Source organism: Triticum urartu, chromosome 2A, assembly GCF_056163025.1.
Source record: "Triticum urartu cultivar PI428250 chromosome 2A, HENAU_Tu73, whole genome shotgun sequence".
NCBI classification, from domain to species: domain Eukaryota; kingdom Viridiplantae; phylum Streptophyta; class Magnoliopsida; order Poales; family Poaceae; genus Triticum; species Triticum urartu.
In genome coordinates this window covers 266,427,314-266,443,021 of record NC_141874.1, presented here as the reverse complement: position 1 = coordinate 266,443,021, position 15,708 = coordinate 266,427,314, and the positions used below count along the sequence as shown (strand labels likewise).

Here is a 15,708-nt window from a genome sequence, read left to right as displayed (position 1 = left end):
AAAATAAACACAGGGAAGCAACAACGCGAGCTATTGATCTACAACATAATTTGCAAAATACTACCAGGACTAAGTTCATGATAAATTTAAGTTCAATTAATCATATTACTTAAGAACTCCCACTTAGATAGACATCCCTCTAATCCTCTAAGTGATTATGTGATCCAAATCAACTAAACCATGTCCGATCATCACGTGAGATGGAGTAGTTTCATTGGCGAACATCGCTATGTTGATCATATCTGCTATATGATTCACGCTTGACCTTTCGGTCTCCGTGTTCCGAGGCCATATCTGTATATGCTTGGCTCGTCAAGTATAACCTGAGTATTCTGCGTGTGCAACTGTTTTGCACCCGTTGTATTTGAACGTAGAGCCTATCACACCCGATCATCACGTGGTGTCTCAGCACGAAGAACTTTCGCAACGGTGCATACTCAGGGAGAACACTTCTTGATAATTAGTGAGAGATCATCTTATAATGCTACCGTCAATCAAAGCAAGATAAGATGCATAAAAGATAAACATCACATGCAATCAATATAAGTGATATGATATGGCCACCATCATCTTGTGCTTATGATCTCCATCTTCGAAGCACCGTCATGATCACCATCGTCACCGGTGCGACACCTTGATCTCCATCGTAGCATCGTTGTCGTCTCGCCAATCTTATGCTTCCACGACTATCGCTACTGCTTAGTGATAAAGTAAAGCATTACAGCGCGATTGCATTGCATACAATAAAGCGACAACCATATGGCTCCTGCCAGTTGCCGATAACTCGGTTACAAGATATGATCATCTCATACAATAAAATTTAGCATCATGTCTTGACCATATCACATCACAACATGCCCTACAAAAACAAGTTAGACGTCCTCTACTTTGTTGTTGCAAGTTTTACGTGGCTGCTACGGGCTTAAGCAAGAACCAATCTTACCTATGCATCAAAACCACAATGATAGTTTGTCAAGTTGGTGCTGTTTTAACCTTCGCAAGGACCAGGCATAGCCACACTCGGTTCAACTAAAGTTGGAGAAACTGTCACCCGCTAGCCACCTTTGTGCAAAGCACGTCGGGAGAACCGGTCTCGCGTAAGCATACGCGTAATGTCGGTCCGGGCCGCTTCGTCCAACAATACCGCCAAACCAAAGTATGACATGCTGGTAAGCAGTATGACTTATATCGCCCACAACTCACTTGTGTTCTACTCGTGCATATAACATCAACACATAAAACCTAGGCTCGGATGCCACTGTTGGGAAACGTAGTAATTTCAAAAAAAATCCTACGCACATGCAAGATCATGGTGATGCATAGCAACGAGAGGGGAGAGTGTGATCTACGTACCCTTGTAGACCGATAGCGGAAGCGTTGTGACAACGCGGTTGATGTAGTCGTACGTCTTCACGATCCGACCGATCCAAGCACCGTTACTCCGGCACCTCCGAGTTCTTGGCACACGTTCAGCTCGATGACGATCCCCGGGCTCCGATCCAGCAAAGCGTCGGGGAGGAGTTCCGTCAGCACAACGGCGTGGTGACGATCTTGATGTTCTACCGTCGCAGGGCTTCGCCTAAGCACTGCTACAATATGACCGAGGTGGAATATGGTGGAGGGGGGCACCGCACACGGCTAAGGAACGATCACGAAGATCAACTTGTGTTCATGGGGTGCCCCTTGCCTCAGTATATAAAGGATGGAGGAGGAGGAGGCCAGCCAAGGCAATTGATGCGGCCAGGATGTGGAGTCCTACTAGGACTCCAAGTCCTAGTAGGAGTCCACCAAGAGGGGAGGAAGGGAGAAGGAAGTGGAGGAGAAGGAAAGGTGGCCGGCCCCTTTTCCCTAGTCCAATTCGGACCAGAGGGGAGGGGGGCGCAGCAGCCCCTTGGCCCTTTCTCCTCTTCCCACTAAAGCCCATCAAGGCCCATTGCTTCTCCCGTAACTACCCGGTACTCCGAAAAATACCCGAATCACTCGGAACCTTTCCGATGTCCGAATATAGTTGTCCAATATATCGATCTTTATGTCTCGACCATTTCGAGACTCCTCGTCACGTCCCCGATCTCATCCGGGACTCCGAACTCCTTCGGTACATCAAAACTCATAAACTCATAATATAACTGTCATCGAAACCTTAAGCGTGCGAACCCTACGGTTCGAGAACAATGTAGACATGACCGAGACATGTCTCCGGTCAATAACCAATAGCGGAACCTGGATGCTCATATTGGCTCCTACATATTCTATGAAGATCTTTATCGGTCAGACCGCATAACAACATACGTTGTTCCCTTTGTCATCGGTATGTTACTTGCCCGAGATTCGATCGTCGGTATCCAATACCTAGTTCAATCTCGTTACCGGCAAGTCTCTTTACTCGTTCCGTAATACATCATCTCACAACTAACTCATTAGTTGCAATTCTTGCAAGGCTTATGTGATGTGCATTATCGAGAGGGCCCAGAGATACCTCTCCGACAATCGGAGTGACAAATCCTAATCTCGAAATACGCCAACCCAACATGTACCTTTGGAGACACCTGTAGAGCTCCTTTATAATCACCCAGTTACGTTGTGATGTTTGGTAGCACACAAAGTGTTCCTCCGGCAAACGGGAGTTGCATAATCTCATAGTCATAGGAACATGTATAAGTCATGAAGAAAGCAATAGCAACATACTAAACGATCGGGTGCTAAGCTAATGGAATGGGTCATGTTAATCAGATCATTCACCTAATGATGTGATCCCGTTAATAAAATAACAACTCTTTGTCCATGATTAGGAAACATAACCATCTTTGATTAACGAGCTAGTCAAGTAGAGGCATACTAGTGACACTCTGTTTGTCTATGTATTCACACATGTATTATGTTTCCGGTTAATACAATTCTAGCATGAATAATAAACATTTATCATGGTATAAGGAAATAAATAATAACTTTATTATTGCCTCTAGGGCATATTTCCTTCAAAGACTTCTTTGATACTTACTCACCTGTGGCTCGACTGACCCCTATTCGAGTTCTACTTCCACTAGCTGCCTCGCATGGTCTTCTTGTTCATCAAATGGATGTTAAGACTGCTTTCCTAAATGGAGAGTTGGACGAGGAAATTTATATGGAACAAACAGATGGGTTTGTACTAGATGGTCAGGAAGGGAAAGTGTGCAAGTTGCTGAAGTCTTTGTACGGACTTAAGCAAGCACCCAAACAGTGGCATGAGAAGTTTGAAAGAACTTTAACAGCTGCAGGCTTTGTTGTGAACGAAGCTGACAAATGTGTGTACTATCACCATGGTGGGGGCGAGGGAGTTATTCTGTGCTTGTATGTTGATGACATACTGATTTTTGGAACAAATCTGAATTTTATTAAGGAGGTCAAGGATTTCCTATCTCATTGTTTTGAGATGAAGGATTTAGGAGTGGCTGATGTCATTCTGAACAACAAGTTGTTGAGAGACGATGATGGTGGGATTACATTGCTTCAATCTCACTATGTGGAAAAGATCTTGAGTCGCTTTGGCTATAGTGACTGCAAGCCCTCTCCAACACCATATGATGCGAGTGTGTTACTTCGAAAGAAACGAAGAATTGCTAGAGATCAATTGAAATATTCTCATATTATTGGCTCGCTTATGTACTTAGCAAGTGCTACAAGACCTGACATCTCTTCTGATGTTAGCAAACTGAGTCGGTTTGTCTCAAAACCAGGAGATGTGCATTGGAAAGCTCTAGAGAGAGTTTTGCATTACTTGAAAGGCACTGCAAATTATGAAATTCACTACACCGGGCATCCAAAGGTGCTTGAAGGGTATAGTGACTCAAACTGGATCTCAGATGCTGATGAGATAAAGGCCACGAGCGGTTATGTATTCACTCATGGAGGTGGCGCTGTTTCTTGGAAGTCTTGCAAGCAGACCATCTTAACAAGGCCAACAATGGAAGCAGAACTCACAGCACTAGATACAGCTACGGTCGAAGCAGATGGGCTTCGTCGGCTCTTGAATGACTTGCCGGTTGTTGAGAAACCTATACCGGGTGTCCTTATGAACTACGACAATCAAACTGTGATCACGAAAGTGAGCAGCTCAAAGGACAACATGAAGTCATCAAGACATGTTCAGAGAAGGTTAAAGTCTGTCAGGAAAATGAGAAACTCCGGAGTTATTACATTGGATTATATCCAAACGTCTAAGAATCTGGAAGATCCTTTTACTAAGGATCTATCACGTAATGTGATAGATAATGCATCGAGAGAGATGGGTATGAGACCCACAATATGAGTTGTTCACAGTGGTAACCTATTCTTTGTGATCGGAGATCCCGTGAATTAGATGTGGAAGACAAGTTGTTGGTCAACTGAGAGGAGAGTATCCTTACTATTCACAATACCACTCCATGAAGATGCAATACTCTCCTAATCTGCATGGCAGGTTGATGTATATCTTAATGTGTTCTAAGTGGCTTATTTAAGCAGAGATGTTATCCTGCAGAACATCTTTTGAAGAACACACCTATATGAGTCTGATTGTCAAACGTCGCAATCTATGAGAGTAGGGTTCTCTCTAGTAAATTCATGAAAGGTCACGGAGTATGACGCATAAGCTCCACCCGCGGGGAAGACCCACGGTAGCCACGTATCGGTCAAGGCTTTATGTGAAGCTAGATTCGCAGAAAACTTGCAGTTCAAGGCCCAGTCCACTGTTCAACTTGCTTACTAGTGTAGCATAGAGTTCTAGGTGGAAGTTCAACTTAACAGTCTCCACTGCAGTACCGGTATATAAAACAGTGTTTTGGAACCAAATGCAAATTTTGTGTGCCTCTGGGATCTGGTGGGGGATTGCTGGAATTTTGTCTATTTTGGGCCTAGCCCAATAGCAGTTTCAGAAATTTCTAATAAATCCTAGAGGCCCACGCAGCCCATTCGTGCAAGGCAAGAGGTGGAACAAAAATTTAGTCCCACATTGCTAGTTTAGAGGGAGTTGGACCTTTTTATAAGGGATGTTCTTTCCCCACATGTATGAGCATGAGAATAAGAGGGACATCCACGCGCGCTCCTCCGCCGCCGCCCGCCTCGCCACGCCACGCCTCGTCACGACGCGCCGCGGGTTGCGGGAATGAGCCGAGCCGATGTCTAAATTTTTGCACGCACGACGGGTATACGAAAGGTCACGTGGGAGTTGAAACGTTTTCTATAGTGGACACTGAATTCGGACGGCGCGCCTCTTCGGCCGCTACCTGTTCGCTTCGTCTCCCTTCGTTGCTTCACCTCCCGCCGCAGCCTCTTCGCGTCCTTCTCATGTGCCTATATAAGAGAGGTCGCTCCTCTCCAGAGAGACACAACAGAAGCTCCTCTTCCTCTCGCCACAAAGTTCCGCCCACTGCGCTGCTGCTACATTCTTCCCCATCCTGTCTTGCGGCGTGCACCGCAGGTCGGGACAGTAGGCCTCCGGAACCGCACCTTTTGAGTCCTGTGCGGGAGAAGGGTGATAAGGTTTTTTGGGAGCGCTCCGCGCGACTACTAGCTTCTTCATCACGGACTTCGACGGCTACTTTCCCGGCGACGACTTCTTCCCCGACGTCCACGACCTCCTCGACGACATGACAGGCGAGGACACCGACGCCAAGTCCAGCGCTTCTGCTGCTGCTGTCCCGTACGTGTTCTTCTCCTTTCTGTTAGAGGTCCTGCTGCAGTTCCTTGTTCTAGTATTTGCCCTACATATGTTAGACTCTATTTCATATATGCAACTTGCTATACTGGCTGCTCTATATATGTTCAGTTACAGTTCATATATGAAGATGTTGTTTACCTTCTCTTTATCAAATCGCATGGCTTGTTTTGTCACTGTTATATTAGTCATGTTTTATCTAATATTTCTGCTAATAAAATCATTTGATAAATTGCTCATATTTCCAACACTATTCTTTTTGCAATCTAAGTGTAAGAAGAAGAAAATAGAGATAGAGATTTTAAGATGCTTTCGGATATCTTTTTTGTAAAAAATAAAAATACAAGCTTTTTTGGGGAAGGCGCCAAGGTTCGAAGGCCCATACAAAGTGGCCCGTTGAGTCCATATCCAAAAATAATACCCCGTCGCCGTTGCCACCGCCGCTTTTTTTATACCTAATAAAATAATACTCCGTCAAAAAAACTGCCGCTTTATCATTTTCATTTTCATTTTCGGAAGGCGTTTTTACCTTTCCTCCGAGTAGCCGCTGCCGCCGCCGCTGACAGGGTAGAACCACCGCATCCGCGATGTTGTCGTGGATCCTCCGTGGCTGCCGCGACGAGTGCTCCGCCACTGACCAGCTCAAGCAGGTCTGACCACCGAATCCCTCTCCTTATTCCCAACAATTCGAAATTGGCAGGTGGACTGTATCATGCCTGTTAGCGAAAACGCATCAATCTGTGATTATTTTTCTCCTGTGCGGAAGAGTTCGCTGGTTGTGCGTATTTCCCCATAGATTGATGGGGCACAGAATTTTTCTTTTCTGATTTCCTGCTCTTTTTTGGTTTTGAATGTGGAGCAACCCATGTAAACTGGCAGCGGATTGGCTTTGTTTTGGTTCTCATCTTAGACTTGTTGCGGGATCGAGGCATATCAAGCTGTGGAAGGTCTAGATTTGCTAACTTAGAGGACTCAACAATGTCTCAGATGATGTGCATTTTCTCTGGGTGTGAATCTAGTCCATCTCGAGGCCTCTCTGTTGACATGGCGTGGAAGTACAGTGGTCAGTAGGTGGGGAGGACGCAGCGTGTGTGAACGTTGTTGTTTTGTTTGTCATTTTCTTCTTTTTGTTGATCAAATGTGGGTGCTTTCCTCCTGTTCTGTTTGACTATTTAAGCGAAGAAGACTTGTCATGTTTGATCCAGCACCCTGTTTGGAAGGGATGAAGATTGGCTACATTGCTAACCTAGTGCAAAACCAGTGAGGCATCGCCGTCATTGCATATCCTGATACCGACTTGGGGAATTGGCACGTCATCGTGATCTTATTTCTAATTGACTTTGGAACCTAAAAAAGGAAACTTTGGAGTGCTTCTGCGGTGATGGGAAATCACAGGGCAGATGTGAAGAAACTAAAGCTGTAGGGTTATTCAAGTAAAAAAATCTTGCATAGTTGCATGTTCAAGTAAAAACATTAAGAAAAGGAACACAGGGTTATTCTGCAGTATAAACAATGCATACCATGCAGGCACCTCAATACAGTTGTAGGGTTTCCCATGGTTGGGACAAGGCTTCTTCCAAATTATTTTCTCCTCCCTTTTTGAGTTACATAAATAAGTTGTTTTCCTTTTCTCTTTCAGTCTCTAGAAATAGGGAACTTAGTTAGAGCAAACTTCTGCACTTGTGGTTACTTATTTAGAACGCAACAATTTGGAGTTTCCCTGGCAGCTATTTTCCTTCTCATTTTTTGTCCTCTTGGCCTAATCACGAATTCGACAGTATTTAACTGAGTTTAAAGGTTGTATGATATGCAGGACTGTTGTTGCTAACTCGATTAGCATATCATGTTTCTTACCTACTGACTTGATTACCTACACTATACTCTAGGCTCGTGATGTCTTTGTGGCAAAAGAGGCAGTCTTGCAAAAGAAGATATCACAAGAGATGGAACGTGCCAAGTTGTTCACAAAATCAGGAAACAAGCAAGCAGCAATGCAGTGCTTGAAGAGGAAAAGGTACTACGAGAGCCAAATGAACCAGGTTGGAAGTGTCCGGTTACGCATTGATACCAAGGAAAAGATGATCGCTGATAACATGGTGAACAAATAAGACAAGTGAGACCATAGCTCTGCACTATATCTCTTTCCATAAAATATTTTTGCCTTGCTCAGATACGTAATCTTGTGAAAAGAGCATTGTTGTTGTCATCAGAGTAACATTATGATTCTCTATAATGTACATAACACTAACGGGCCATTTCTTAGTGTAAGAGATTATTGAATTAGATCTTGAAGAGTGCGTAATGTCACAAATTAGATAAGACCTGCGTTGTCTTTTTACTATATTTGGACATGACATATTTATTTCCTACGCAAACTTGCCGTCATCGATTGGTAGGACTAGGGTTCCTACCAGGCCTCCGGCGCAGGTTGTATGGGCAAGGAGGAGGGGGACGAGGGCTGGAGCGGGCGCGCCGGCGGACAGGCGCCGTCGCAGCTAGGGTTAGAGGCGGCGGCTAGGGTTCCGGCTCCTCAGGGAGCCGGGCAACAAAAGATTATAATATCTTTATTGCTTGATCTCAACGGTGTCTTACAACTAGTATTTATAACTTTAGCCTAAGATAACTTGCCTAAGATAATTTGTGGGCCAAGCCCCTAATACTAATGCCCGGTGGGCCTCTTCCTAGTACAGACCAAGCCGGTCATAACATCTCTCCCCGCCTGCGCAAACAGCTCGTCCTGGAGCTGAAAGTCTGGATAGTGTTGGCGAAAATCCTCACGCTGCTCCCAAGTAGCCTCCTCCTCCGGAAGGCCTGCCCACTGAACGAGGACGAACCAGACGCCACGACGGAGTTGTGCCTGCAACACCTTTGTTGGCTCTGGAAGAATGCGACCATCGGCGGTTGGCGGAAGCGCCGGAGGAGCCGCCGGTGGCTCGCCACGAAAAGGCTTGAGCAGCCCCACATGGAAGACGTCGTGGATGCGAGCGCGGGCTGGAAGCTGAAGACGATAGGCCACCTTCCCAATGCGCTCCAAGATAGGGAAGGGCCCGGCGTAGCGAGGCCCGAGCTTGCGCTTGGCGTGCGGGTCAAGCGACTACGTAGAGCGGTGGAGAAGACGCAGCCACACCCAGTCACCCACCGCGAATTCCGCCTCGCGGTGATGATCGTCGTAGTAATGCTTGGCCAGCTGCTGGGCCTGAAGGAGACGCTGACGGACCTCAGCAAGCATCTCGTCGCGGGTGCGGATAAGGTCACCTGCAACCGCTGTCCGAGCCGTCTCCGGGTCCACCGGTAGTATAGGCGGGGGTGGTCGACCATAGACCACCTCAAACGGCGTAGCGCGCAGGGCGAAGTGATAGGAGGTGTTGTAGCAGTACTCCGCCCAAGAGAGCCAGTCCACCCAAGCGCGAGGCCGATCACCTGTCACACAACGCAAATACATGGCAATGACCTTGTTAACCACCTCGGACTGACCGTCTGTCTGAGGATGGAACGCCGTACTCAGGCGGAGCTGGACACACGCCATCCTGAAGAGGTCGCGCCAGACATGGCTGGGTCCCGATCACTGACGATCGAAGCAAGGAACCCGTGTAGACGGACAATGTCGTCGAAGAAGGCCCGGGCCACGGACGCCGCCGTGTACGGATGGCCGAGCGCGATGAAGTGGGCGTACTTGGAGAAGCGGTCGACCATCGTGAGGATGACCGACTTGCCGCCCACCTTGGGGAGGCCCTCGATGAAGTCCATGGAGATATCCGCCCAGACCTGAGACGGCACCTCCAAGGGCTGAAGTAACCCAGCCGGCCGTAGGGTCTCCGTCTTGTTGCGCTGGCATGTCTGACAAGACCGAACCCAGTCGCGGACCAGGGCGCGATCGCCAGGGATGTAGAAGTCGACGCGAAGACGATGGAGGGTTTTCTGCACACCCTCATGACCTGCCGAGTGGGCGAGCTGTAACACCTGGTGACGGAGATCATCATGCGCCGGAACAAAGATCCGGCGCCCATGGAGAAGCAGTCCGTCAGAGAAGCGCCACGGCTCCTCCAGGTCGCCGGCCATGAGCTGCTGCCGAAGAAGGACGGCGTCGTCGGCCGTCGCAGTTGCGCGGCGGATGTCGGCGAAGAGACCGAACGTCGGCCCGGAGCGGATGCACAGGACCGCCCCGGCGGACTCGTCGACGGAGGCGATGTCGGAGTCGCGACGGGACAGCGCGTCGGCCACGGTGTTAAGGCGGCCCGGCCGATACTCGACGGAGAAGTCGAAGCCGAAGAGCTTGTTGATCCACTGGTGTTGTGGCACGGTCGACAGCCGTTGGTGCAGCAAGAACTTCAGGCTGTAGTGGTTTGTGCGAATGTGGAAGGACCGTCCCCACAAGTACGGCCGCCAATGACGAACGGCCTGCACAAGGCCAATGAGCTCCCGCTCGTATGCCGCCAACTTGAGATGGTGAGGAGCGAAAGGCCGGCTGAAGAAGGCGAGGGGTCCATCGCCCTGATGAAGCACGGCGCCGAAACCAGCGCCCGAGGCGTCACAGTCCACCACGAACGGGCGGTCGAAGTCGGGCATCTGGAGGACGGGGCCCGTCGTGAGGGCCCCCTTGAGGGCCTCGAACGCCGTCGTCGTCCCAAGCGAAAGCGTCGCGGCGAAGCAACCGCGTGAGGGGCGTCGCGATGAGCCCGAACTCCCGGATAAATTTCCGGTAGTAGCCGGCGAGGCCGAGGAACCCGCGGAGAGCCCGCGGCGAGCGAGGTGTCGGCCATGCGGAGACGGCCGCCACCTTGTCGGCGTCCATAGCCACCCCGTCGGCAGAGATGACATGGCCGAGGTAGGCGACGGTAGGTGTCCCGAACGAGCACTTCGAGCGCTTAAGGTGGAGGTGGTGCGCCCGAAGCTCGTTGAAGACGATGGCGACGTGCTGGAGGTGCTCAGCCCAGGTGACGCTGTAGATAAGAATGTCATCAAAGAAAACAAGCACAAATCGCCGTAAGTAGGGCCGGAGGACGTCGTTCATCAGGGCCTGGAAAGTCGCTGGGGCGTTGGCGAGGCCGAAGGGCATCACCAAGAACTCGAAATGGCCATGGTGGGTGCGAAACGCCTTCTTGGTGATGTCGTCTGGATGCATACGCACCTGATGATAGCCTGACCGGAGATCGAGCTTGGTGAAGAAGCGCGCCCCATGGAGCTCATCCAAGAGCTCGTCGACCACCGGTATAGGGAACTTGTCCTTGAGCGTGAGCGCGTTCAGGGCGCGGTAGTCGATGCAGAAACGCCAAGTGTCGTCCGACTTGCGGACGAGCAGCACCGGGGCGGTGAAGGGTGACGTGGAGATCCGGATGATGCCCGCGGCGAGCATCAGGGCACACTGGCGCTCCAACTCATCCTTCTGCAGCTGAGGGTAGCGGTAGGGCCGAACCGCCACAGGAGGGGTACCCGGCATGAGGTGGATATGATGGTCGTACACCCGGGCGGGCGGAAGACCCCATGGCTCGTCGAAGAGGTCGCTGTGCTGCTGCAGAAGGGAATCCAGCAGGGGTTGCTCGGCCTCCGAGGACGCGGCGACCAGCTGGAGATGGGGCACGGCCGGCGCAGCGCCCCCAAGGCCGTCCCACCGGACGCGGAGGCCCAGCCGCCATAACGTCATCGTGAGCGCGTCGAAGTCTCATAGGATGGGACCGAGGGTCCGTAGAAAATCCACCCCGAGGATGAGGTCGAAGCAGCCGAGGTCGATCCCTACACATGTAATGGAGAAGTGTTCGCCACCAATGGAGATGGGAACGTCACGGGCGAGCCCATGACACCGGAGGCGATCGCCGTTCGCCACCGTGATCCGCAGGCGCTCCCCGCCCGTCGTCGGAAGGGCTAGCCGACGCATGGTCGCCTCGGGCAAGAAGTTATGGGTGGAGCCAGTATCCAGCAGGGCCACCAGTCACTCGCCATGGATCGTCACCGGCAGCAGCATGGTCCGCTCGCCACGGATGCCGGCGAGGGCGTGGAGGGAGACGACGCACGCCGTCGCCGTGGGATCCGCGGGCGTGTCCGCAGTCGCCTCGGGTGGTGGTGTCGCATCGGTGTAGTCGACTGTCTCCAAGTAAAAGAGGCGGGGGCAGACATGGGTCGGCGTGTAGGGCTCATCGCAGTTGAAGCAGAGTCCCTGACGGCGACGCTCCTGCTGCTCGGCCGGTGACAACCGGCGGAAAGTCCGTGTGGTGGCCGGGGGCGTGGTCGTCACGGCTGGAGGAGGCCGGCCCGGTGCTGGAGGAGTCGGCGCTGGTCGACTGGGCTGGCGGCCGCCCCGTCCGGGCTGTTGCTGCAGTGCCTGGGCCCGCTGCTCGAAAGCTAGGGCGTAGTACATGGCCGTCTGGAGGCGGGGGGATCCCGGAGCTCGACGTCCGCGCGAATATGGTCCGGCAGACCGCCCACAAATAACTCGGCACGCTGAATCCCGGAGACGCTCGGCGCGTGGCATGCCAGGGCCTGGAAGCGGTCGGCGTAGTCCTGAACCGTGGAGGTGAACTGTAAGCGGCCGAGGGCCGCCAGGCGGCTCCCGCGGATAGGAGGCCCGAACCGGAGAAGACAGAGCTCCCGGAAGCGCTCCCATGGTGGCATGCCGCCCTCGTCCTGCTCGAGGGCGTAGTACCAGGTCTGCGCCGCGCCGCGGAGATGATAGGACGCGAGCCAGGTACGATCTGAAGCGAGCGTCCGCTGCCCGCGAAAGAACTGCTCGCACTGGTTGAGCCAGTTGAGAGGGTCCTCCGTGCCCTCGTAGGTGGCGAAGTCCAGTTTGGCGAAGCGAGGGGGTGTCGGACCATCGTGCCCGGGGTGGCTGCAGTCGGCGGCAGCGAGTGTGCCGGGTCGGGGATCTCCGGGGCATAGGTCGCCGAGCCGGAGGGACGGTCAAACCGGAGGGAGGGCGTCGGGTGCTCCGGCGTGGTATACACCCGGGCCGGCGACGAGCCGGCCGCCCACGCGGGAATTGGCGATGGCGATGGAGGAAACTGCACCTGGTGCAGGGGCCGACCCGTGGGCCTGGGCGCGGGTGGTGATGTAGTCGACGATGGCGGCGCCTGGAGGAGCTGCGGCGCCGCAGCCAGCGTCGAAGTAGCCGGCGGGGGCGCCTGAAGAAGCTGCTGGGAGGGTCCCCCAGCGGTGCGGTGGCGGCCGGCCACGCGGGCCAAGGGTTCCCCTTGGTTGGGTAGTGCTGCAGCAGCAGCGGCGGCGGGGGCAGCCCTCCGTAGGGCGACTGGAAGGTCGGGGCGGCCCATGGAAGAGGCGGCGGCCCGTAGGCGGTGGTGGTGGCGCTCGGCGGCGGGGGCTGGTTCCCGGCGAGGTAGAGGCTGATGCCTTTGACCGCCTGGACGAGCTTCCGAAGGGTGCCCGAGACCTCCTCGAGCGAGAGGATGGGGGGTGGCTCTGCCGCGGTGGCGATCGGCGCTGTCGGGGTGGCCGTCCCGGATGTGAGCGCCGGCATGGACGCGGACGGGGCTGGCGGCAGCGTAGGTGAGGCGTTGGTGTTTGGCAGCAGCGGCGGTGATGGAGGAAGCGACATGATCGAGTTGGTGTCTCTGAATACCAAATTGATAGGACTAGGGTTCCTACCAGGCCTCCAGCGCAGGTTGTACGGGCAAGGAGGAAGGGGACGAGGGCTGGAGCGGGCGCGCCGGCGGACAGGCGCCGTCGCGGCTAGGGTTAGAGGCGGCAGCGGCTAGGGTTCCGGCTCCTCAGGGAGTCGGGCAACAGAAGATTATAATATCTTTATTGCTTGATCTCAACGGTGTCTTACAACTAGTATTTATAATTTTAGCCTAAGATAACTTGTGAGCCAAGCCCCTAATACTAATGCTCGGTGGGCCTCTTCCTAGTATAGACCAAGCCGGTCATAACATCGATACCTTTTTTTTTCTCTCGAACAGCCATTGTCAATACTTATACTTGTTAGTTTCAGCTATTTGAGGCCTTGTACAATGCAAGACGTTTAGGGGAGGTGCTTAGAGAAATAAACTAGTCTTTCTTTAAGCACCGATGCTTATTTGTACAGGGTAGACGCTTATTAGGCGTCTTTTCTGTAGAAATAGGTATTAGTCTTTTTCAAAATAGGCTAGTCATTGGCAGTGTGTATGATGTGATCCATTATCATTAAATTACGCCCCCCCCCCCCCCCCCCCCCTCTTGTACTCTTACTCACAGTGGTGGAGCTTCCCTATGACCAACGGGCCATCCTAATCTAGAAATATGCTTAGATTTCTCAAATTTTAAGCATACCTTATCAGTTTGGCCCCCTCAACATTTTCCTTCAACCTCTGTCACTGCTCTTACTGTAACTCAACTGGTAGAAAATTCATTTGACATTATAGCTTTGTGCACTTGATGTTGCATGACTCTCGAGTTGTAAAAAAAAACTTGAATTCGGATAAAGAGCATCTATCTTCTGTGTGATCTATCTTTCGGCAGCATGAAAATCTGTGTATATCACTAGAGTGAGGTGATTCTTCTCATAACCGAACTGATGACAGCCTTTGGATAGATATGGAGCATGTCAATGCGCATCTGAATGGATCAGTTACTGTCTTCCTTTTTCGTTCCTTTCTTTCTCTGTAATTATGTTATTGCTGTTTCTTAAGCATATAACTTAACTGTTTATAACTTGTGGCAATGTGGCCTTGATTTCTGCTTCACATGTTGATAATGTCTTAATGGCTCAAAATCTAGTTCTTTTTTGGCGAATAAAAATGTACGAAGTTAAATAGTAAGAAATGTGCAACACCGTTTTCTGTTTTGATATTGATTGCGCGTAAAAAATAGTATGTGCTGCACCCTGCATTTTTTGTTATTTGTTTGATTCCCAATTTGCATGTGCTTTTTAAACTTTTGTTGTTCTACTCTCTTTTCTAGAGCGATGACATGTCCGATTTTTATTTTATCTGCAGAGTGGAAGACAAGCTATTTTCAATCTGAGCAGCCACCTTAGGCCTCCTTTGGTTTGGACGAATTTTATAGGAATTCTAGAGGATAGAATTCTTATAGGATTTTTTCCTTTAGAGCCTTTGGTTCATAGGAATGGATTCCTATTCCTACATAGGATTGGTTCCTATCCTCCACCTTTCATAGGAAATAAAAATAAGGCTAGACTTAATGAAAAAATTCCTTTGATGTCAACCAAATGACATCTTGTTCCCTATTCCTACTCATAGAATTTGAGATACATGTCATCTCATTTTCTATAAGATTCCTATTCCTATAATAATTCTATCCTATGAACCAAAAGAGGCCTTAACATCTGTAACAGCAAGGAAGGAATGGTGGCGACTTTTTAAGATATCTGCCATTTGTATATAATAGTGATAGCCTTGTTTGTTTTCTTTTGTCATCGTTGGTGAACACTCTGCAGTGATCATAGTAACTTCCCAGTCTCTTTTTGCATACTCTGGATTGTTTATCACATGTGTCACGTGGTGTAAGAGCAACACTAACGGGGCGACCCAAACGGACGTGTGTTTTGTCCGCTTTTTGTCTATTTGGGTCGGCCAGGCGGACGTGCGCGTCCGCATTTTAAAATAGGTCGGTTTGACCGCCCAACGGGGAGGCCGACCCAAATGTGCTGTCGTGGAAAAATAATAATTAGTTACATGAAATAAATATAAATAAACATAATTAAACATAATGCGTCGCGTTGGAGCATGACGTTGTAGCGCATCTGCTCCTCGCCGTCGGCCTACTCCTGGCAAAGCCAGTGCTCCTTCCATCGCTCGAGGTGGGCCGCCTCCTCCTCCGGCGTCGCGGCGAAGTGGACGGGAGGCGCGCTCACCCACTCGCGGTACTAACCCGTCCACGAGTAGGCCTCCTCCGGCCAAGTGGGTGGAGGTGGGGAGCGCTTATGCGTCGGCTCCGGCTCCGGCTCCGGCTTGGGCTGGACGGGCGGCGACGGTGGCGGCACGAAGAGCGGGGTGTGGACAGAGTCCCCCGCTGCCGACAGGGCAAGGGCTTGCTCCAGCCCATCCCAGTGCGCGTCCTCCTCGAGTCGGCTAGCCTTCAGCGCG

General features: G+C 51.2%; 1 protein-coding gene across 1 annotated transcript; it reads left to right on the top strand.

The window, feature by feature from the left end:
- The first annotated feature begins 6,150 nt into the window (after positions 1–6,150).
- On the top strand, positions 6,151–15,091 carry LOC125537324 (vacuolar protein sorting-associated protein 32 homolog 1-like). Its single transcript, XM_048700622.2, has 3 exons — positions 6,151–6,324; positions 7,561–7,787; positions 14,599–15,091. Exons 1-2 carry the CDS (start codon positions 6,262–6,264, stop codon positions 7,780–7,782), a joined length of 285 nt encoding a protein of 94 aa, XP_048556579.1. The 5' UTR covers positions 6,151–6,261; the 3' UTR covers positions 7,783–7,787; positions 14,599–15,091.
- The last annotated feature ends 617 nt before the right edge of the window (positions 15,092–15,708 follow it).